Consider the following 24,487-nt stretch of genomic DNA (forward strand, 5'->3'; position numbering starts at 1 on the left):
CAAAAGCTAAGCTGGGAGGCTGCTAATGAAATTAGCTTTTTAATTGTACAGAGCAGAGAGGGGAAAGAATCCACAGTATGCTAATATGACTATCTAGACATTTCTGCTGACAGACTGCAAAAGGGCATTAATACGTTTTAAAAGACAAAATCCCTTTAGTCTCTCTCTCGCTATTAACAATGAGTATTCATACTGTAGGGCGCAGAGCAGCAAGGGCCTTGGCAGATAGAGGAGGAGGTCCAGTGGTTTAGTTGGATGAAGACAAAAGGCCGGAACGGGGGATCAAATAAAAGGAGGGTGCTGACGCTCCGCTTCACATCCTCCAGTGACTTGGCTTTTAGTGACCTTGGCTGATGCTCAGCGCCAACCCCGACAAAGACAAGAGAAACGCTTTTATCATCTTCCCTCTAATAATAACATAGCTATTCTCTTACACAGTCTGACAAAAGGCACATGAGGGGCTGAACAATGAATGTAATAGTGTGCTAATGAATTGAGTTGATGCAGAGACCTTTTGTTTGTTTGTCAGAGACAGTGAATCACAGAGACACAGAAGGGAGTTATTGATCAGACCAGCGGGTCCATGGTCAAATAGTGAACCATCACTAACACCAGCAATAGTCCCCCAGGAAAGTAGCCTAGAAGTCAAATGATGCTTCATTAACCAGTTACTTTCCTGATACTAATCAGAGGTATGGACTCGAGTCAGATGACTTGGACACGACTTAAAAGAAAAGAACTTGAGACTTTACTTGGACTTGGAGCTTCAAGACTCAACTTTGACTTGAGACTGAAGACTTGAAATTATCTGGCCAGGTTTTTGTAACTCATTGGAGTACTCTCCACTCAGCCAGAGACAGTAGCCGCAGCATCGAACATGTAATATTATTATTTTAAAAAAAAATAAGCCACAGTTTGGCTAGTGAAACACACACACACACACACAGCCCTCTGATTGGACCAGCAAACTGTCAATCAACACAGGTCGGGTGAGATAGCGAACAGATTGATTTTCTGTACAGCTATAGGATCGGGAGCAGCGCAAACGTCAAATTGTAAGGAGAGATGATTTCCATAAATAAATAAATATGCAGCTCTAAAAATTAATGGAATTTGTTGTTAAAATGAATTAGAATGCACGACTTGGACTTGATTCGAGACTCAACTCGTTCTACTTGGGAGTCGACTAGAGACTCGGACCTTGTGACTCGGATAACAGTAACTTGGTCCCACCTCTACTAATCATTGATTTTATGTGGACAGACCATAGACATTAAAACCAGCAGGTAGTTTCCTATGGAAAACTCCCAATGGGGGTGTAAGTGGTGGTAACTAGCAAAGAATCATGGTCGATGTAATCGTTTTCATCCTGTCTGAGAGAGGCTCCTTGTAGCCTGCGATCGGTCTGTGTGGGCATGTATCCCTGTGTGACGACAAATGTAGTAGTCAGAATGGATCACTATTTACTAAAATACCTTAATTTGTAGCGAATGTTAAATGAATTCACTGTGGGGATCTGATTTGATCATAATGAACTAATTGTAGAGCCCAAATGGCCATCAAAATGAGAGGTCGACCGATTATGATTTTTCAACGCCGATACCGATTATTGGAGGACCCAAAAAAAGCCAATACCGATTAGATCGACCGATTTTTTAAAATGTAATTGTAATAATGACAATTACAACAATACTGAATTAACACTTATTTTAACTTAATATAATACATCATCAAAGTCAATTTAGCCTCAAATAAATAATGAAACATGTTCAATTTGGTTTAAATAATGCAAAAACAAAGTGTTGGAGAAGAAAGTAAAAGTGCAATATGTGCCATGTAAGAAAGCTAACGTTTAAGTTCCTTGCTCAGAACATGAGAACATATGAAAGCTGGTGGTTCCTTTTAACATGAGTCTTCAATATTCCCAGGTAAGAAGTTTTAGGTTGTAGTTATTATAGGAATTATAGGACTATTTCTCTCTATACGATTTGTATTTCATATACCTTTGACTATTGGATGTTCTTATAGGCACTTTAGTATTGCAAGTGTAACAGTATAGCTTCCGTCCCTCTCCTCGCTCCTACCTGGGCTCGAACCAGGAACATGGACAACAGCCACCCTCAAAGCAGCGTTACCCATGCAGAGCAAGGGGAACAACTAGTCCAAGTCTCAGAGCAAGTGACTTTTGAAACGCTATTAGCGCACACCCCGCTAACTAGCTAGCCATTTCACATCGGTTACACCAGCCTAATCTCGGAAGTTGATAGGCTTGAAGTCATAAACAGCGCAATGCTTGAAGCACAGCGAAGAGCTGCTGGCAAAACGCACGAAAGTGCTGTTGGAATGAATGCTTACGAGCCTGCTGGTGCCTACCATCGCTCAGTCAGACTGCCCTATCTAATCATAGACTTAATTATAACATAATAACACACAGAAATACAAGCCTTAGTGCATTAATATGGTCGAATCCGGAAACTATCATCTCGAAAACAAAACGTTTATTCTTTCAGTGAAATACAGAACCGTTCCGTGTTTTATCTAACGGGTGGTATCCATAAGTCTAAATATTCCTGTTACATTGCACAACCTTCAATGTTATGTCATAATCGTAAAATTCTGGCAAATTAGTTTGCAACGAGCCAGGCGGCACAAACTGTTGCATATACCCTGACTCTGCGTGCAATGAACGCAAGAGAAGTGACACAATTTCACCTGGTTAATATTGCCTGCTAACCTGGATTTATTTTAGCTAAATATGCAGGATTAAAAATATATACTTCTGTGTATTGATTTTAAGAAAGGCATTGATGTTTATGGTTAGGTACACGTTGGAGCAACGATACGCACCGCATTGATTATATGCAACGCAGGACACGCTAGATAAACTAGTAATATCATCATCCATGTGTAGTTAACTAGTGATTATGATTGATTGATTGTTTTTTATAAGATAAGTTTAATGCTAGCTAGCAACTTACCATGGCTTCTTACTGCATTCGCGTAACAGGCAGGCTCCTCGTGGAGTGCAATGTAAAGCAGGTGGTTAGAGCGTTGGACTGGTTAACCGTAAGGTTGCAAAATTGAATCCCCGAGCTGACAAGGTAAAAATCTGTCGTTCTGCCCATGAACAGGGCAGTTAACCCACTGTTCCTAGGCCGTCATTGAAAATAAGAATGTATTCTTAACTGACTTGCCTAGTTAAATAAAGGTGTAAAAAAATGTATATAATAATAATAATAAAATCAGCCAAATCGGTGTCCAAAAATACCGATTTCCGATTGTTATGAAAACTTGAAATCGGCCCTAATTAAATCGGCCATTCCGATTAACCGGTCGACCTCTAATCAAAATGTTTTGGTTTAGCTGTTCTGGTGATCGTAATTAGGCTTTTACATAGCAGAGCTTGTGACTTCACGCTCTGGGACAGACCCTGTCATCAGTAACTGAGAGGGATGCAGATTGCTGGTTAGGGTATGCCAGAGCTCCAGTTTAACCTGGATCTCTTGGAGTTGAGTCCATTCACAGAGCCATTGACGCCCAGGCCAGAGCCTAGGAGAGCATGTCAAGCAAGGCAGAGCACAATGTAGGCCTGGATGACTCCCCTACATTCTCCTACTAACATGGAGGGTCAGCCTGCATCATCTCCACTGTAAAGCATAAACAGGCCATTGGTACCGTATTCAGTTAGGATCTTCCATGGAAAGCATGTCTCCTTTCACATTTGAGGAGGATGGAGGATGGTATACTACTACAGCAGCAGATCCACCAAGGTTAAGGGTTGCCATGGTTACAATCACTGTCATTAATGTCCTGACTAATCAGGAGGCAGGGAGGGGACGTATTGGGGAGATGGGAAGGGGGGAGAGGAAGGGTGTGATGGGGGGAGGAACTGCAATTACCAGTTACCCCTCCTCTCACAGAGGCCCGGGCTCCGGTGGCTCATTGAGCATTCCCCACACGCTCCCTCTCCAACGAATTTCTATTAGTGTCCGACGTGTGTCTGAGCGAAGATAAGAGCCTCCAAAACACATCTCTGTGCAGGCTTTCTGAAAGGGGCTGCGTGTAAAACACGTGTTCCCCTCCTGTCTAAAGCCCCAGGAAACTCTCTGGGTCCAATTTACCGCTCACACACCGTAAGATAGCACAACCTTGTGGGTGATGAGTGAGGGAGGGGGGAGCATGGGAGGAGAAGGGGGGTGGGGAGAGAAACAGGGTTAGGTGGAAATTGGTATCATCAAAAAGAAGCAATTTGAGCGCTGTCAAATGTTCTATTTGTGAAAGAAAACTTAACCAGGCTCCTTACTAGCCCGAGGGGACTTGAGGAAGATAACAATGCAAAGATGTGACAGGAATATGTCATATGTAAATGCATGTACCAGTGCATGTCTGTGCAGTGTGCATCTCTTCATATGACTGCCTGTGGATGCACCACGTGTGTATGCATACGGCACCTGTTCACACACGTTTACCTGTGTGTATAATGCAGATTGCCGAGGTGAAGCTCGACTGCCGGCTTCAGACTGTTAGAGTGCACCGTTTGTGGTTGTTCATTTTATATATTTTTGGGGGGACATGAGATGTGGACCAGCATCATCATTCCATCAGCAATCTAGTGTTTCAAGACTGTAATATGGCTCCACCTATGGTATGTTAGCGGACACTGCAATGATTGTGGTTTCAGAGAATGTCCCACACAGATACATGAAGCAACAGAGAAAGATCATGCAAAGTAGAGTGGAAAGAAAAAGTTACCAATGACAGATACCCAGAGGTGAGATTATACATTACTCCAAAAAGCCTGAACACACCGTGGATCTCCAAGGTGAGAGAGAGAGAGACACGTTACAGAGGGGAATACAAGATAAAACAGAGGGACAAAATAAAACAGAGGGAGTGAGACAGAGAAAGAAAGACACAGAGAGAGAACTAAAGCGAGAAAGAGAGAGAGAGATAGATAGAGAAACAGATTTACTAGTAGTTTGGTCTTTTCCCTCTCCTGGCATGATTGAAGCCTCTCTCTGTACAGTGCTTTGCTCATCTCTGTCCTGGCTGCCTCTCTTTCCCGCCGGGCCACCTTCGTTAACTCCTCCTGAACCACTGTTTGTTGCCGCTCATACCTGAGGAACACACACACACACGAATGCTTTTGTGATCTGACACGCTGCATGAAACATACAACTGTCAATACTACAATGGTGCCATTCTGTTTTAACTGTGCCATTTACAACATCCCACAAGGGGGCAAAAAATACCACATGTATGACCTGTGTGAAAAGTCATAGAAGACAATTGTCAAAAATCATCTAACTTTATATTAACCTTCATAAGGGATTACTTTTCACATAACGTGTCTTTTAGTACAGGTGAAAGAAGAAAGTCAATATCAGAAAAATAAATGTCCAAACACTAGTGTTATTGTTTGGTCTGCAATGTTTTTGTTTTGGAGCTGATTAAATGAACATTACGGTCATGAGACTTTTACCAGGCCTTTACAAGGCCCCCCCCCACTAGGTAACTGTTCTTCACTCAGAACCCCACCTCTTCTTGAGCTCCTCCTTGGTGTCAGAGTGGGCTGTCTGTGGACTGGGCTGAGGCCGGGGTTGGCGCTGCTGCTGGGTTGGCGATGGACGGGGAGAGGGAGAGGGAGGGGGACCTGCAAACAATAACATTCATCACACCTTTTCTATGTACAGTGCCTTCGGAAAGTATTCAGACCCCTTGACATTTTGTTACGCTACAGCCTTGTTCTAAAATGGATTAACTAGTTTTTCCCCCCTCATCAATCTACACACAATACCAGTGGTGTAAAGTACTAAAGTAGTACTTTCAAGTATTTTTTACTTACATATTTTTGGGGAGTATCTGTATTTTACTTTACTATTTACACTACCGTACAAAAGTTTGGGGTAACTTAGAAATGTCCTTATTTTTTAAAGAAAAGTAAATTATGTCCATTAAAATAACATCAAATTGATCAGAAATACAGTGTAGACATTGTTAATGCGGTAAATGACTATTGTAGCTGGAAATGGCAGATTTTTTATGGAATATCTTCATAGGTGTACAGAGGCCCATTATCAGCAACCATCACTCCTGTGTTCCAATGGCACGTTGTGTTAGCTAATCCAAGTTTATAATTTTAAAAGGCTAATTGATCATTAGAAAACCCTTTTGCAATTATGTTAGCACAGCTGAAAACTGTTGTCCTGATTAAAGAGGCAATAAAACTGGCCTTCTTTAGACTAGTTGAGTATCTGGAGCATCAGCATTTGTAGGGTTCGATTACAGTCTCGAAATGGCCAGAAACAAAGAACTTTCTTCTGAAACTCGTCAGCCTATTTTTGTTCTGAGAAACAAAGGCTATTCCATGCAAGAAATTGCCAAGAAAGGGAAGACCTCGTACAACGATGTGTACTACTCCCTTCACAGAACAGCGCAAACTGGCTCTAACCAGAATAGAAAGAGGAGTGGGAGGTCCAGGTGCACAACTGAGCAAGAGGACAAGTACAGTGTCCTTCAAACTTAGCTTTCGTCAAAGGATTCTCCATTTGCAGCAATTACAGCCTAGCAGATCTTTGGCATTCTAGTTGTCAATTTGTTGAGGTAATCTGAAGAGATTTCACCCCATGCTTCCTGAAGCACCTCCCACAAGTTGGATCGGCTTGATGGCCACTTCTTACATACCATACAGTCAAGCTGCTCCCACAACAGCTCAATAGGGTTGAGAACCGGTGACTGTGCTGGCCACTCCATTAGACAGAATACCAGCTGACTGCTTCATCCCTAAATAGTTCTTGCATAGTTTGGAAATGTGCTTTGGGTCATTGCCCTGTTGTAGAAGGAAATAGACTCCAATTAAGCGCCGTTCACAGGGTATGGCATGGCGTTGCAAAATGGAGTGATAGCTTTCCTTCCTCAAGATCCCTTTTACCATGTACAAAATCTCCCACTTTACCACCACCAATGCACCCCAGACCATCACATTGCCTCCATCATGCTTGACAGATGGTGTCAGGCACTCCTCCGGCATTTTTTCATTTTTTCTGCATCTCACGAATGTTCTTCTTTGTGATCCGAACAACTCAAACTTAGATCCGTCTGTCCATAACACTTTTTTCCAATCTTCCTCTGTTCAGTATCTCTGTTCTTTTCCCCATCTTAATCTTTTATTTTTATTGGTCAGTCTGAGATATGGCTTTTTCTTTGCAACTCTGCCTAGAAGGCCAGCATCCTGGAGTCACCTCTTCACTGTTGACGTTGAGACTGATGTTTTGCGGGTACTATTTAATGAAGCTGCCAGTTGAGGACTTGTGACGCGTCTGTTTCTCAAACTAAACACTAATGTACTTGTCTCTTGCTCAGTTGTGCACCGGGGCCTACACTAGCATGTCTACACTAGCATACCATAGGTGGAGCCATATTACAGTCTTGAAACACTAGATTGCTGATGGAATGACGATGCTGGTCCACGTCTCACAAAGACAACGGTTGGAACCAAAAATCTCAAATTTGGACCAAAAGACAGATTTCCACCGGTCTAATGTCCATTGCTCGTGTATTGCACTTGATGGTTCATGCAACTGCACTTATACAAACTTTGAAATTTCTTGAAAGTGTTCCAGATTGACTGACCTTCATGTTTAAAAGTAATGATGGACTGTCATTTCTCTTTGCTTTTTGAGCTGTTCTTGCCATAATATAGACTTAGTCTTTTACCAAATAGGGCCATCTTCTGTATACCACTCCTATCTTGTCACAACCCAACTGATTGGCTCAAACGCATTAGGAAGGAAATACATTCCACAAATGAACTTTTAACAAGGCACATTTTCTACAATGTAGAAAACAGTAAAAATAAAGAAAAATCCGGTAATAAGTAAGTGTGTCCAAACTTTTGACTGGTACTGTACATATACACACAGTCTAAATATATTTATATGCCGGACTCTGACATTGCTCGCTCTGGTATTTCTTAATTTCTAGTTTTTTTCTTCATTTTACTTTTTGTATTATACATGTCAAACCAAATTTGATTTGCCGATTGCTTTGTAAACATCAGGTGTATAATAACTGTGAAATGCTTACTTACTAACAATGCAGAGACAAAAATAGAAAGATAATAACAAGAGGAATAAATACACAATAAGTAATGATAACTTGGCTATACCCACGGGGTACCAGTACCGAGTCGATGTGCAGGGATACGAGGTAACTGAGGTAGACATGTACATATAGGTAGGGTAAAGTGACTAGGCAACAACATAGATAATACGCAAGAGCAGCAGCGTATGTTATGAGTCAAAAGATTTAGTGCAAAGGGGGTTCAGTGCAGATAGTCTAAGTATCTATTTGTATTGTTATAGTTAGATATTACCACACCACTGAAGCTAGGAACATACGCATTTCGCTGCACTCTTGATGGCATCTGCAAATCTATGTACGAGGGCAATAAACTTTGACGTGATCACAAAAAGTAGTCAATATTGGACAATTATTTGCATATATAGTGCCTTGGAAAGTATTCAGACCTCTGACTTTTCCCACATTTTGTTACGTTACAGCTAGTAATGCACCGATATGACATTTTTGGCCGATTACCGATATCTTCCTTGACAAAAAAAAAAACGATAACCGATAACCGATATTAAAAAAAACTTTGCGTCCTTTTAAGCATTCTAGTACAGTTAAATAGTTAGCACACACACATGGACGCAGCACAATCTAAGGCACTGCATCGCAGTGCAAGAGGTTGGAATCCAGGCTGTATCACATCCGGCCGGGATTGGGAGTCCCATAGGGCGGAGAACAATTGGCCCAGCGTCGTCCGGGCTGTCATTGTAAATAGGAATTTGTTCTTAACTGACTTGGCTAGTTAAATAAAGGTTATATATACAGTATATCACAAAAGTGAGTACACCCCTCACATTTTTGTAAATATTTGAGTATATCTTTTCATGTGACAACACTGAAGAAATGACACTTTGCTACAATGTAAAGTAGTAAGTGTACAGCTTGTATAACAGTGTAAATTTGCTGTCCCCTCAAAATAACTCAACACACAGCCATTAATGTCTAAACCGCTGGCAACAAAAGTGAGTACACCCCTAAGTGAAAATGTCCAAATTGGGCCCAAAGTGTCAATATTTTGTGTGGCCACCATCATTTTCCAGCACTGCCTTAACCCTCTTGGGCATGGAGTTCACCAGAGCTTCACAGGTTGCCACTGGAGTCCTCTTCCACTCCTCCATGACGACATCACGGAGCTGGTGGATGTTAGAGACCTTGCACTCCTCCACCTTCCATTTGAGGATGCCCCACAGATGCTCAATAGGGTTTAGGTCTGGCGACATGCTTGGCCAGTCCATCACCTTTACCCTCAGCTTCTTTAGCAAGGCAGTGGTCGTCTTGGAGGTGTGTTTGGGGTCATTATCATGTTGGAATACTGCCCTGCGGGGCCCAGTCTCCGAAGGGAGGGGATCATGCTCTGCTTCAGTATGTCACAGTACATGTTGGCAATCATGGTTCCCTCAATGAACTGTAGCTCCCCAGTGCCGGCAGCACTCATGCAGCCCCAGACCATGACACTCCCACCACCATGCTTGACAGTAGGCAAGACACACTTGTCTTTGTACTCCTCACCTGGTTGTCGCCACACACGCTTGACACCATCTGAACCAAATAAGTTTATCTTGGTCTCATCAGACCACAGGACATGGTTCCAGTAATCCATGTCCTTAGTCTGCTTGTCTTCAGCAAACTGTTTGCGGGCTTTCTTGTGCATCATCTTTAGAAGAGGCTTCCTTCTGGGACGACAGCCATGCAGACCAATTTGATGCAGTGTATTGCATATGGTCTGAGCACTGACAGACTGACCCCCCCACCCCTTCAACCTCTGCAGCAATGCTGGCAGCACTCATACGTCTATTTCCCAAAGACAACCTCTGGATATGACGCTGAGCACGTGCACTCAACTTCTTTGGTCGACCATGGCGAGGCCTGTTCTGAGTGGAACCTGTCCAGTTAAACCGCTGTATGGTCTTGGCCACCGTGCTGCAGCTCGGTGACATACTTTTATTTTGAAACCGCAAATTCCACTATTGTGCCTAATCCTTATTGTGGCTAGCTTCACAACACATAACCCGGTCCGGTCGAGTCTCACTAGTCAGATGAAGCTAACTGGCTGCTTATAACGTTAACTTTGGGCAACAGGGTTAAGTAGCCAGCTAGCTATTTATTTTCATGAACTGAAGTTCTATTTCAATAGGCAAACAAATGGCAACCTAGCTAATACTTACTCACAAGGATTCCTAAATCATTGCTAAGAATAATGAAAATAGCTGTAGTTTCTACTGGTCATTGTTTTCAAGCTGGTTGTATTGGTGCTAGCAAAGTACCAAGCTAAAGCTAGCTACCCCAGAAGCTGCAGTCAAACAAATGATGCTTTATTACCAACGCAATATTGTAAACACATCGTTCGTGGCCGATGTTTGCGTGTTTGCAGACTTCTTTGTACAGCTTTGACAGTGCTACTGTATCTTTTTTGACACGCAAAGACCCAAACGGCATTCCATAGTATGTATAGCAGTGACGCTATTACTGTTTAACTCCGGTAGAGCGGCATCTGAAAAATAGCGCACTTGGTAGTGTGTATCTGTGCTCGACCAGTCGGCGAAAGCCAACATCACCCACGACAGAGAACGGTTGATTGTCAAGGGCAATGAATTCCATTATCTTGGCTTTAATGGATTTCGCCTTTGAATTGTCTCGCTGAAATGTTCTTACTCTTTCAAATGACTGCTGGACTTGTTGACTGCTCGATCCACACAGCAGACATTGTGGGCTAGGTTAGGAATGCTGTGTTGCACGTGTAGCGCAACATTTATGTAGCATCCTTATGTCATGTACCTACATTATATAGGTATGCACCGTAGCTTTGATATCGTTGTTAAACTAGACATCGGGCCAATACCAATGTTGGCATTTTTAGCTAATATCGGCTGATTCCGATATGTTCACCGATATATCGTGCATCCCTAGTTATAGCCTTATTCTAAAATGGATTAAAAATATATATATCCTCAGCAATCTACACACAAGAACACCCCATACTGACAAAGTGAAAACAGTTTTTTTGAAATGTTGCATAAGTATTCAGACCCTTTGCTATGAGACTCCAAATTGAGCTCTGGTGGATCCTGTTTCCATTGATCATCCTTGACATGTTTCTACAACTTGATTGGAGTCCACCTGTGGTAAATTCAATTGATTGGACATGATTTGGAAAGGCACACATCCATCTATATAAGGTCCCACAGTTGAAAGTGCATGTCAGAGCAAAAACCAAGCCATGAGGTTGAAGGAATTGTCCGTAGAGCTCAGAGACAGGATTGTGTCTCAGTATAGATCTGGGAAAGGTTTCCAAAAGATGTCTGCAGCATTGAAGGTCCCCAAGAACACAATGGCCTCCATCATTATTAAATGGAAGAAGTTTGGAACCACCAAGACTCTACCTAGAGCTGGCTGCCCGGCCAAACTGAGCAATCGGGGCAGAAGGGCCTTGGTCAGGGAGGTGACCAAGAACCCGATGGTCACTCTGACAGAGCTCCAGAGTTCCTCTGTGGAGATGGGAGAACCGTCCAGAAGGACAACCATCTCTGCAGCACTACACCAATCAGGCCTTTATGGTAGAGTAGCCAGACGGAAGTCACTCCTCCGTAAAAGGCACATGACAGCCCGCTAGAGTTTGCCAAAAGGCACCTAAAGTCTCTCAGACCATGAGAAACAAGATTTTCTGGTCTGATGAAACCAAGATTGAACTCTTTGGCCTGAATGCCAAGCGTCATGTCTGGAGGAAACCTGGCACCATCCCTACGGTGAAGCATGGTGGTGGCAGTACCAGTATCATGCTGTGGGGATGTTTTCAGCAGCAGGTACTGGTTGAACGGAGCAAAGTACAGAGAGATCCTTGATGAAAACCTGCTCTAAAGCTGGGGCGAAGGTTCACCTTCCAACAGGACAACAACCCTAAGCAAACAGCCAAGAAAACGCAGGAGTGGCATCGGGGCAAGTCTCTGAATGTCCTTGAGTGGCCCAGCCAGAGCTCGGACTTGAACCTGATCAAACATCTCTGGAAAGGCCTGAAAATAGCTGTGCAGCAACGCTCCCCATCCAAACTGATAGAGCTTGAGAGGATCTACAAAGAAGAACTATAGGTGTGCCAAGCTTGTAGCGTCCTACTCAAGAAGACTCAATTCTGTAAATCACTGCCAAAGGTGCTTCAACAAAGTACTGAGTAAAGGGTCAGAAAACTTCATGTAAATCTGTTATTTATATTTTTAAGAAATTAGCAAACATTTCTATAAACCTGTTTTTGCTTTGCCATTATGGGGTATTGTGTGTAGATTGATGAGGGGAAAAAAATATTTAAATACATTTTAGAATAAGGCTGTAACGTAACAAAATGTGGGAAAAGTATACTTTCCAAAGGCACTGTGTGTCCTTGGTGTATTATTGTGACCAGTTTGTAAAGTGTGTCACCTACTCTGGTCAATGAGGCTGTACATTCAAGTCTCAAAACCCACTTACTTGTGTGAAACAGATTTATCATCAGCTATTACATTTTTTTTCTGTTATGTTGGGTCATAAAGAGTTGAGCAGGACTGAAAAGTGGAGGTGGTAAATTAGCTTACTTTCTTTCTTGGGGCTGGTGGGGGGCGGTGGTTTGAGGTCTGCTGTTTGGTTGGCAGGACCTGCTCCCCTCATCCTCTGGAGAACCTCCTCTGACAGCTGAACACAACAGTGACGAGAGGGAAGATTAGCATTAAGGCTAACATATCTCCGAAAACCCTTGGAATTATTTTGTCATTTTTCAGTAACCTCTTTATTTACAATTTATAAAGGATTCGTTAAGGGTTTATCAGTAGTTGTACGTCACATATATTTTTTTAAATGTGTTAGCCTATAAAGGTCACTGTTCATTACTGATTTATAAACACTCTACAAGCTACTCATAAAACATTTGTATGCCATAATCAAACTCTATTCACCAGTTGACAATGATAATGTGTTGATATAAGTTCAGAGAAACTGATCAATAGCAAGAAGATACTTTTACAAGGCAACGTCTATTCTAGACTAAACTCCCCGTAGGGCAGACAGCAGGTGCAAAGGTTCAACGGTCTGCAACGAGTGTGTGTGCCCAGCTGAGCAGGCACAAGATTTTCTCAGTCATTCCATGTCATTTCAGCAAGCTATGACACCCACCATCACAGATTGTTCTGAAATCGTTTCTGTAGTTAGAGAGATAAAATTGGCATTCCTGAAACATTATTTTGTTTAACTTTTATTTGATCTCTGAGAAATGAAGATAATTGATTGCACCCAAATTGCCTATTTTACTTTATAGGATTCAGATGATACTAAATATAGTACCCAACATTTGATTTGGACGAAACTTCTTCCTACCAAAACGTAAGACATGAGGAATCACAAAAACATTTTTAAAGCCACCCATGGACCAATCGCACCCCAACAACCTGTATACAGTATTAGTTCTCTATGTCTGACAAGTGTATGAAGATGTGGCTTGGAGAATTGTACACTACCGTTCAAAAGTTTGGGGTCACTTAGAAATGTCCTTGTTTTTTAAAGAAAAGCACATTTTTTGTCCATTAAAATAACATCAAATTGATCAGAAAGACAGTGTAGACACTGTTAATGTTGTAAATGACTATTGTAGCTGGAAACGGCTGATTTTTTATGGAATATCTTCATAGGCGTACAGAGGCCCATTATCAGCAACCATCACTCCTGTGTTCCAATGGCACGTTATGTTAGCTAATCCAAGTATATCATTTTAAAAGGCTAATTGATCATTAGAAAACCCTTTTGCAATTATGTTGTCCTGATTAAAGAAGCAATAAAACTGGCCTTCTTTCGACTGGTTGAGTATCTGGAGCATCAGCATTTGGGTTTCGATTGGCCAGAAACAAAGAAATTCCTTCTGAAACTCATCAGTCTATTCTTGTTCTGAGAAATTAAGGCTATTCCATACGAGAAACTGCCAAGAAACTGAAGATCTCGTACAGCGCTGTGTACTATTCCCTTCACAGAACAGCACAAACTGGCCCTAACCAGAATAGAAAGAGGAGTGGGAGGCCCCGGTGCACAACTGAGCAAGAGGACAAGTACATTAGAGTATCTAGCCTGAGAAACAGACGCCTCGCCTCTCAACTGGCAGCTTCATTAAATAATACCCGCAAAACACCAGTCTCAACATCAACAGTGAAGAGGCGACTCCGGGATGCTGGCCTTCTAGGCAGAGTTCCTCTGTCCAATGTCTTGTGTTCTTTTGCCCATCTTAATATTTTCTTTTTCTTTTTATTGGCCAGTCTGAGATACGACTTTTTCTTTGCAACTTTGCCTAGAAGGCCAGCATCCTGGAGTCACCTCTTCACGTTGAGACTGGTGTTTTGCGGGTCAGGACACGCAGGTTGAAATATCAAAATGAACTCTGAACCAACTATATTAATTTGGGGACAGGTTGAAAAGCATTTCAAAATTTATGGCAATTTAGCTAGCTAATTTGTCCTGGGATATAAACATTGTGTTGTTATTTTACCGGAAATGCACAAGGTCCTCTACTCAAGCTAGATAGCTAGTTTGAGCTTGCTAGCTAATTTGTCTTTGGATATAAACATCGGGTTGTTATTTTACCTGAAATGCACACGGTCCTTTTTTCTTGGTTCTTCGTAGAATTTTGACCCATTTTGAGTCACACAAAAGTGTGTGTTCTCTACTCCGAGAATAAATACACAGATAAAAGGGGACGTTTACAGTTAGTTATTTCTAGAAATCTCTCTGTCAGTTTTCTTCTTCTGTGGACTTTATATGGCAGTTGGCAGCCAACGTTAAGGTGCATTTCCACCATGAATTGGACTGGAGCGTGGACCTCAGTTCCTCTTTCAATCACCCATGTGGGTATATGCTCCTAAAAACCAATGAGATGGGAGAGGCGGGACTTTCAGCGCGTCAAGCATAAAAAAATGTAACCCCAAAACTATTTTAGCACCTGACTACGCAGACGCTCGTTGATGCGCGCAAGCAGTTTGGATGAAATTATTAAATAACATGCATATCTAAATGTATTTTTCCACGATCGCGCTACATGCTGACCAGACCGCTCTCACGCGTGCGTCATTGCACGCATATTGATTTTGTCCACCCACACCAGACGCGATCAGGACACGCAGGTCGAAAAATCTAAATTAACTCTGAACCAACTATATTAATTTGTGGATAGGTTGAAAAGCATAGTAGTGCGTACAGCCCAGTACATCACTGGGGCTAAGCTGCCTGCCATCCAGGACCTCAATACCAGGCAGTGTCAGAAGAAGGCCCTAAAAATTGTCAAAGACCCCAGCCACCCCAGTCATAGACTGTTCTCTCTACTACCGCATGGCAAGCGGTACCGGAGTGCCAAGTCTAGGACAAAAAGGCTTCTCAACAGTTTTTACCTCTAACATGCTGACCAGACTGGACACGTCGCAAAATAAATGTAGAAATCCATGTTATTATTGCACACACACTGCTCGCGCATGCCAACGAGCCTGGGTTGCCACAGGCTAAAATAGAAGTAATTCCTATTTCTGACGTAGATCGCGTTGAAAGTCCTGCCTCTCCCATCTCCTCATTGGTTTACAGAAGCAGGTACCCATGTGCCATTTCCTTATTGGTTATACCCACGTGGGTGATTGAAAGACTAAATGTTTTGCCGGTTGTCGTGGTAAAAGTGTAGATGCCAATCACCATATCATTTCAAAGATGAAAAAGCCTGGAAGGAGGAGAGAACTAGAAAATATCCGGTTGGCCGTTTTATGTGTGGATTAATTGTCGGAGTAGAAGACCTTGTGCATTTCAGGTAAAAAAACAACTCAATGTTTATATCCCAGGACAAATTAGCTAGCAACAGCAAGCTAGCTAAATAGGACAAATTAGCTAGCAACAGCAAGCTAGCTAAATATGACAAATTAGCTAGCAAGTGCAAGCTAACTAGCTAAATTGCCATACATGTTTAATGCCGAGTTTGTAATCTCTCCTATTTCAGGCTTCTTCTTCTTCGGACTTTATATGGCGGTTGGCAACCAACTTTAAGTTGCATTACCACTGCCAACTGGACTGGAGTGTGGACCTCTATATCCTCTATATCCCAGGACAAATTAACTAGCAAAATTGCCATAAATGTTTAAGTTATTTTTAACCTGTCCCCAAATTAATATAGTTGATTCAGAGTTATTTTTGATATTTCAACCTGCGTGTCCTGATCTCGCGTTTGGTGTGGGTGGACAAAATCAACATTCGCGCGAGTGGTCTGGTCAGCATGATCCTGCCTGCAGATGTCTGGCTAGTCACTCGCTGGCTACCATACCCAATCGGCTTATAGTGTAAACCACTAGAACAGTAGGCCTCGAGATTATGTCTAGTTAGCTAACATACATTGCTCTGATGACAGGTTTCTTCTCCTGCATACACCCGCCTAAATGGCTCATTTTATATGACCACGTATGTCCTAGCTAGTTAACGTTATTAACCTCGCCCAGTTCATACAAGGTGACAGACATAGGAGTGGCATCGCTACGCTAGTCTGGCAGCATCACTCACTACATGTAACTAACATCCTTTCACAGCCATTGGACCAAATACTATTGTACCAGTTAGACAAATAAATATTAAATTGAAACATTCGTCTCACACTGGTGACACATTTGAACACCACCTTGCTAACGTTAGTGTAACTAGCTAGCTAGCTAGAAGTATGATAGCAGCCAAGAATGTTACCTTTACACCACGAAGAACCCGTACTCTGTCCTCATCATCCACTCCAAAAGACACTTTCCTGGTCGCACTTTGACCAGATCCCATCTCTATCGTCCAAATATTCTTCCAAATGGTAGAAAAGGGTGTTCACTTCCCCACTGTGTTGACAGCTATCTTTGACAGATTGAATCTCTTTACGAGAACGAATCATACGAATTTGAATATAAATGGATGGGTTTGTATTCTCGTACGCCATAGGACGATAATGTGATGTGATCCAATGGAATTTGTGGACGTTCGAGGTGCTACCGAAAGGTTAAGGGGAAATGTAGTTTAATTTGTTTAAATACGATTTCCGACGGCGTATGTCAGTAGAGGGCACTGTGCACAAAGGTTTGCAAAATACGCAGGCCATGAGCTGTCAGAACCAGAACCCTGTTTTGTAGGGCAAGATAGGTTGGAAGACAGAAACCAGTGTGTCATATCGAGTGGTACCTACTTAATAATTTTCTATTTAACCTTCATTTTATCAGGGAGTCATTCTGAGACCAAGGTATTTTTTATAGATGAGCCCTGAGTTACATTAATGACAGAAAATACACACATGAAAATATAAATACAAAATGCAAGCAGAAAGAAAAATATGGTCATAATAAACAAACACATTACTCAGCAATAAGGTCCTCAGTCAGCTTTCTGAATTGGCCTAGAAGAACCAGAACATAGCATGTAAGAACATCTTGAAGATTGTTCCACAAATAAGGTGCAAGAAAACTAAAAGCTGATTTCCTAACTCAGTAGAGACAAAAAATAATTTCCAGAGTTAGCCATCCCTGAGACAGGGTGTGGTGATTTGTATGGTACAGTGGGATTTTTGTAAAAGGGCTTTCATAAGGATGAATGTCTGTTTTGCTTTTCTGAAATCAACAGTGGACATTGAGGTAACCATAGGTTAACAATCAAATGTGATTATTCTTTATTGGTAGTTTCAGTACATTGTAGCCTTAGGACAATCACCAGCATGTCCCTTTAAGAGATTATTTTTGCCTGCCAGGTCATTTAGTGTGAGAAATGTATAGTGAACAAAAATATAAACGCAACATATAAATGCAACATTCAAAGATTTTGCTGAGTTACAGTTTCTATAAGGAAATCAGTCAATTGAAATAAATTCATTAGGCCCTAATCTATGGATTTCACATGACTTGGCAGGGGCGCAGCCATGGGTGGTCCCGGGAGGACATAGGCCAGCCAACTTGGGAGCCAAGAAGACCCCACTGGGGAGCCAGGCCCAGCTAATCAGAATGAGATTTTCTCCACAAAAGGGCTTTATTACATACAGAAATACTCCTCCGCAGATTCTTCATATGCCACACCTGTCAGATGGATGGATTATCTTGACAAAGGATACAATGCTCACTAACAGGGATGTAAACAAATTTGCGCACAACATTTTAGAGAAGTAAGCTTTTTGTGCATATGGAACATTTCTGGGATCTTTTATTTCAGCACATGAAACATGGGACCAACACTTTACATGTTGCCTTTATATTTGTGTTCAAATCAAATCTTATTTGTCACATGCGCCGAATACAACAGGTGTAGACCTTACCGTGAAATGCTTATTTACAAACCCGTAATCAACAATGCAGTTCAAGAAATAGAGTTGAGAAAATATTTACTAAATAAAATAAAAAATAAAATAAAAGCTAACACAATAAAATAACAATAATGAGGCTATATACAGGGGGTACCGGTATCGAGTCAGTGTGCGGGGGTACAGGTTAGTCGAGGTAATTTGTACATGTAGGTAGGGGTAAAGTGACTATGCATAGATAATAAACAGCAAATAGCAGCAGTGTAAAAACAAAGGGGGGTGGGGGGGGGGGTCAATGTAAATAGTCCAGGTGGCCATTTGATTAATTGTTCAACAGTCTTATGACTTGGGGGTAGAAGCTGTTAAGGAGCCTTTTGGAACTAGACTTGGCGCTCCGGTACTGCTTGCTGTGCTGTAGCAGAAAGAATAGTCTATGACTTGAGTGACTGGAGTCTTTGACAATGTTCAGTGTATTTACGCTGGTTTGTCAAGGTTGATTTGTTGTTCTAATTGAAGATGGGGACAGCATGTGAGAGTGACAACTGTTAAACTGTTTTGACCTTTCAGAGTGGGGCCTCATGGGATGTTATTCCTGGAAAGCTTTGTTAGAGTCATCTGTTTCACACTCTCTGTCCTACTAAGTTACTGACTTCAGCATTTGAACTGTGGACATACATCATTTTGCTCATTTAATTTATACAGGTCTTCTGAAGCCTTGTATATCTCTTCATAAAAGTTCTACTTAAGTTGTTTTTTGGGGTATCTGTACTTTTTACTTTTACTCCACTAGATTCCTAAGGAAAATATGTACTTTTTACTGCCATACATTTTCCCTCACACCCAAAAGTACTCATTACATTTCAAATGCTGAGGCAGGACAGCAATATGGTCAAATTCACACACCTATCAATTTAACGCATTGTCATCCCTACTGCCTCTGATCTGGCGGACTCACTAAACACATACTGAGTTTGTAAATTATGTCTGAGTGTTGGAGTGTGCCCGTGTGCCGTCTGGTTTGCTTATTATAAGACATTTGATGTATAGCATTTACTTTTACTTTTTACTTTTACTCAAGTATGACAACTGAAGACTTTTTCCACCACTGTACATGAGTACATTTAAAAACCGATACTTTTAGACTTACTCAAGTAGTTTTTTACTGGGTGACTTTCCCTTTTACCTAAGTCATTTTCTATTAATGTACATTATCTTTACTTTTACTCAAGTATGACATTTGTTTTCCACCACTGTTTATTTGTAAAATAAACATTGAGCATTGTGTCTCCCCCGAGGATCAAGTCTTTCCTCAACAACCACTTTGCCATTCACAAAGTACAATATCATAGCCTTATAGCTGTTTATTGTGTATAAATCCAACGTGAACTGATTTTCAAATACAATTACAAATCACACATGTTTGTTTCATCTTGTCCCTGAAACAAATATAAATAGAAAGTATCCAATATTCACATGTGCTGTAGGCCTGGCCTACTATAGTACATTGATTAATAAGTATCAACTCTAAAACAACTCAATATAAAACCACAGAGATGTATGGTCTGAATGAAACAATGCAACACTCATTTTAGGCAGGTAAGATCAAATACAGTCAGATCTCTTTACAAAATAATTAAATTACATTCCTTTAGTTACGAATGACAACACATCTGTACTTACTACATCTAATCATGTATGTAATGTATGAAACAGCAATATAAGGACCTGCCTGAACTACATTTTAATTCAGATTCTACTGTATATTTTAAGAGGTAATTACATTCTGTTTCATTAGAATTTACTCACATTTGGTGATAAGATCCATTACTAGAATAATTTACAGATAATGGTTGGGTTAGTTAGTAACAAAGGCACTTCAAGGTTAATAGATGGACATACAGGGAAGCTGAGGTGTCACACTCCACTCTGGAGGGTGATCCAGGACTGTGCTGTGGCGGAGTGGATGCTGAACGCAGGGTACACAGGTTCCTCGAACACAGCCCTAAATGTGTGCAGGTGCTCCCAACAGCCCTTGGTGCTGTGAAAGATCAGTGTGCCCCCCTCATAGTCCAGCGCCACCTCCACCCTCAGCGTCTTCTCAGCCAGCGCCATGTTTGAGGAGGCATGGCACGCCGTCAGCTTCTTGTTCTTTCACTGCAGGCGCCTGGAGACTGGGTTGTGGCCCAGCCGGCTGTGGTCACCCCTCCTGGGCACGCTCTTGTAGCACAAGCCCACTGACCACATGCTCTGGTCACCCACCTCCACCACCCAGATGTGCTCCCCACTTGTGAAGCTCTGGGAGCAGAGGACCTGGGGCGCGGTACTGAACCTCTCATGGTTATCAGTGGAGGCCTGCTTGGTGCCAATGTACTTGACTGTCCGCAGGTCGTTGGAGAGCAGCAGCCTGGGGTGCGCTGTGGTAATGTTGAAGGTCAACTCCAGAGGGTTGAGCTGGACGTTGAGGGCCTGGAGGAGCTGGCCCATCTCTGCCCTGAAGTCCTTCTTCCTCAGGCTGGCTTGGAGCCGCTTGGTGTTGAGAGGCTCTTTGGAGAGCAGTCTGGCCACAGTGCCTGTCACCACCAGCGTGAGTTGGGATTCGATCAGCAGGAACTTGTGGATGAACAGACGCGTATCTGTCACTGTGAGGACCTCGGCAGTGCTCTGGTTGGCCTCCATCAGCTCCATCTGCTGTTCCTCTAGAAGCCCCAGGCCACTCTGCCAGATCTTCCTCTGATGGCCTCTCTCCTCCTCCAGCAGCAGGCTCATCCTGTCCCTGTACCTGCTCACCAGGCCAGCCATGCTGTACATTAGGGCCACAGCAGTAGACATCAGCTTGTCCCCCACAGCATCAGAGGTGCCCTGGTCCTCAGCAGCCCTCTGCAACAGGGTCTCGGTCAGCTGCAGCCTGTTGGCCACCACCTTGCTCCGGCTCTCTAGGACCCTCCTCATCTCCTCCTCAGCCACCTCGATAGTCAGGACATCGTGATTCTGGTGGGTGCCCTTGATGAAGCAGGAGGCGCAGAGGAAGGTCATGTCGCTGACACAGAAGTACTCTAGCAGGCGTCCATGAATAGCACAGCTCCTCAGGCCCAGCTTAGTCTGGGGCTCCACCAGGTCATGGCTCCGGAAGGATTCCCTCTCAGAGTGGCGCTGCAGGTGCCTGGCACACAGGGACATCTCACACTTTAGGCAGGTCTTGATGGCCAACGTCTCTGTGTCCAGACAGTGGTCGCAGAGTACCTCCAGCGGCTCTCTCCCAGGGTTCTCGTCTAGCGCAATGGCCCTGTAGCCTTCAATGATGCCGCAGAGCTTGAAGTTCTTGTGCAGTGTCTCTGTACCACTGTACTCTTCTCTGCACTCAGGGCAGCGAGGCAGGCTCTTCTCTCCACTGCGGGCGTCTGTAGCGTTAATGCAGACAAGGCAATAGTTATGGCCACAGGGCAGATAGGCCGGATTTGTGTAGAGCTGTAGGCAGATAGGGCAGCTGAGCTCATGTTCTAACAGCTTCTCTGGTTTAGACAGAGGCATGGTCCTTCCTTTTTCACTCTGATTCTCCACACTGGCCTCAGAGCATACTGAAGAGACCAATGGAATGAGAGCAAGACAAGGAAGTGAGCAATGATATTTACTGGCAACCAAAGTCGTAACGTGTGCTGAATAGCATTCTGAGAAGTGATACTGCCAAGACTCCTGCCATCCTTGACAGTGAGTCGACAGAACAAATAATAACGTCATTATTAAAATATGTTCTGAATCCACTAATCAAAAGTATTTAAACTAACAAAAATAATCTCTTACCTGAGGAAATAAATTAGGATCTGGTGAAGAGTTGTACACTAATGGTTGCTTGGGTTATAGGAAACTTCAATGTAAGATGGGTGAACTCAGTATTGTACATACATGTCCCGCATCATACTGTGTTTACTGTAAACACTTCACTTTAAATTACAATTCCAGTGTCTCCCAATTTGTGTTTTGTTTTGTGTTTTTACAGAAGTGGTGGAAAATTACAAGTTTTAAGCCAGTTCAACAGCGGATAAGAAGAGGTCTCTATTTTTTGGGGTTAGTATATTTAGGACAGCTAAAAACAAGCAAACACAGAATTCATTGCAGGCTTAAAGTCCTACTTCAGTCTCCTTTTCAGCTTTAACAAAAGGCACATCTCTATCACTCCTTTATTGCTCCTCAAGCAAGGGAGGGATGACATCAGAAGGCACCATCAGACCAACTCCTTGAATGGCCTACTCAGACCAACTCCATGAAAAACACTATTATGCTCAAAACATTTTTTTACCCTTAAGTGTTTGTACATTATTGTACTTATACGTGGGATTTTGTTTTTCAACAGGATTCTTTTTTTTTTTTTCTTTTAATGCTGGAGTGTGTCTTTCAGGACAGAACAGGGGAAGTAAAAAAACTCAAACGGTCCAGCAGGGGCTTGCCAGGTGGCCCTCCTGTGACCATACAGCATGACTAAAATGTATGGCCTAGATAACAAATAACAGACAGAGCAGAGTTGGGACATTGTCTTACATCAGATCGTGCGCCGATTCTGCCTGCACTGATTGAGGGACGAGCGTTGCGTAGGAGTGACGCCACCTGTCGGAAGACAACGGGGTTAGGGTCAATTCTATTTCAATTCAGAATGTAAACCAAATTCCAAGAATTTAAATGGAATTGAACCCAACCCTATATCATGGAATATTGCAGATTAAAACATTCTCCTCAAAATGATAACAAAATTCAACCTTTAAAGTGTTATGTAACGCTAAATAATGAACATACTCAGACGAGGAGGAGCATGGATCGGACCAAGATGCGGAGTAGTAGGTATTCATGTTTTAATCAACAAACACTACAAATTACGAAACTCTACAAACGTGACTAACCTGAAAACAGTCCTGTGTGGCCCAAACACTGACACAGGAAACAAACACCCACAAAACACCAGTGAAACCCTGGCTGCCTTAGTATGACTCTCAATCAGGGACAAACGATACACACCTGTCTCTGATTGAGAATCATACCAGGCCAAACACAAAATCCCAACATAGAAAAACAAACCTAGACCAACCCACCCAACTCACGCCCTGACCAACTAAAACAAATACATAACAAAGGAAAACAGGTCAGGAACGTGACAAATGATTAATAAAAATAAAAGTTAACTACAAATTACAGAATCAACACTTACAACTTCAAACACCACAGGTACAATTATTTACATTCAATCCAAACAGTTGTGATTCTCATTAAATTAATTTAACATTAAAGTCTTAAACTGGCCAAGAGGCACCAGAGTGTCAAGATGTAGGGAGTTTGGTAGGCTATTCCAAAAATACGTACTATTGGAACCTCGAAAGTTGTGAACCTTGAGACCTGTGAACGGGTTTGGTGTCTCATATTTTACAATGTTAACAGTGAAGTGAGGTAGGTTGGAATTTTGTGTAGTAGAGATTTGTAAACAACAAGGGGGTAATGAAGTGATCTACGGGACTTCAATGAGGACCAGACAACCTTTTGATACATGTCGCCTGTGATAGAGCATGGGGCGCTATGGTAGACGGCATCCAAATGTTTAATAGTAGTGGCTGCTGCATTCCGATAAATGGTGTCACCATAGTCAAGAACTACCAGGATATCTGACTGTACAATCTGCTTCCTGCTGTTTAGGGAGATGCATGATATATTTCTATAAAAGAAGCCTACTTTAAGTCTCAGCTTCTTAATAACTAGCTCATCCGTATGTCACGCCCTGACTTTAGAGAGGCTTTTTATGTCTCTATTTGGTTTGGTCAGGGTGTGATTTGGGTGGGCATTCTATGTTCTTTATTTCTAGGTGATGTGTTTCTATGTTTTGGCCAGGTATGGTTCTCAATCAGGGACAGCTGTCTATAGTTGTCTCTGATCGGGAATCAGACTTAGGCAGCCTGTTTTGCCACCTTAGAGTGTGGGTAGTTGTCTTCGTTAGGGGCACTATTGCCCTTGTAAGCTTCACGGTCGTTTTTGTTATTTCTTGTTTTGTTGGCGACATTTTACTAAATAAAAGAAAATGTACGCTCACAACGCTGCACT

The 24,487-nt window shown here is 42.4% G+C and overlaps 2 protein-coding genes across 3 annotated transcripts in view; both read right to left on the reverse strand.

Annotated features, from left to right (window-relative positions):
- The window catches only part of chchd6a (coiled-coil-helix-coiled-coil-helix domain containing 6a), a 95,944-nt gene extending 78,857 nt beyond the window's left edge, over nucleotides 1-17,087 (reverse strand). Inside the window, exons 1-4 of one of the 2 annotated variants that reach the window (XM_055892028.1) lie at nucleotides 16,837-17,087; nucleotides 12,690-12,786; nucleotides 5,539-5,653; nucleotides 4,973-5,117 (exon numbers count right to left, since the gene is read on the reverse strand). In XM_055892028.1, coding sequence (XP_055748003.1) covers nucleotides 4,973-5,117; nucleotides 5,539-5,653; nucleotides 12,690-12,786; nucleotides 16,837-16,920 — 441 coding nt within the window. In that variant the 5' untranslated portion in view covers nucleotides 16,921-17,087. The remainder of the gene's footprint in view (nucleotides 1-4,972; nucleotides 5,118-5,538; nucleotides 5,654-12,689; nucleotides 12,787-16,836) is intronic. The other variant, XM_055892026.1, reaches the window with a different exon arrangement.
- A 2,864-nt stretch (nucleotides 17,088-19,951) lies between these two features.
- Nucleotides 19,952-23,014, reverse strand: LOC129829367 (E3 ubiquitin/ISG15 ligase TRIM25-like). Its single transcript, XM_055891033.1, has 2 exons — nucleotides 22,946-23,014; nucleotides 19,952-21,987 (listed from the first exon to the last, which is right to left on the reverse strand). The coding sequence occupies exon 2, from the start codon at nucleotides 21,938-21,940 to the stop codon at nucleotides 20,564-20,566; it is 1,377 nt and encodes a 458-aa protein (XP_055747008.1). The 5' UTR covers nucleotides 21,941-21,987; nucleotides 22,946-23,014; the 3' UTR covers nucleotides 19,952-20,563.
- Between the last annotated feature and the right edge of the window lie 1,473 nt (nucleotides 23,015-24,487).

This window comes from Salvelinus fontinalis, chromosome 31 (assembly GCF_029448725.1).
Source record: "Salvelinus fontinalis isolate EN_2023a chromosome 31, ASM2944872v1, whole genome shotgun sequence".
NCBI classification, from domain to species: domain Eukaryota; kingdom Metazoa; phylum Chordata; class Actinopteri; order Salmoniformes; family Salmonidae; genus Salvelinus; species Salvelinus fontinalis.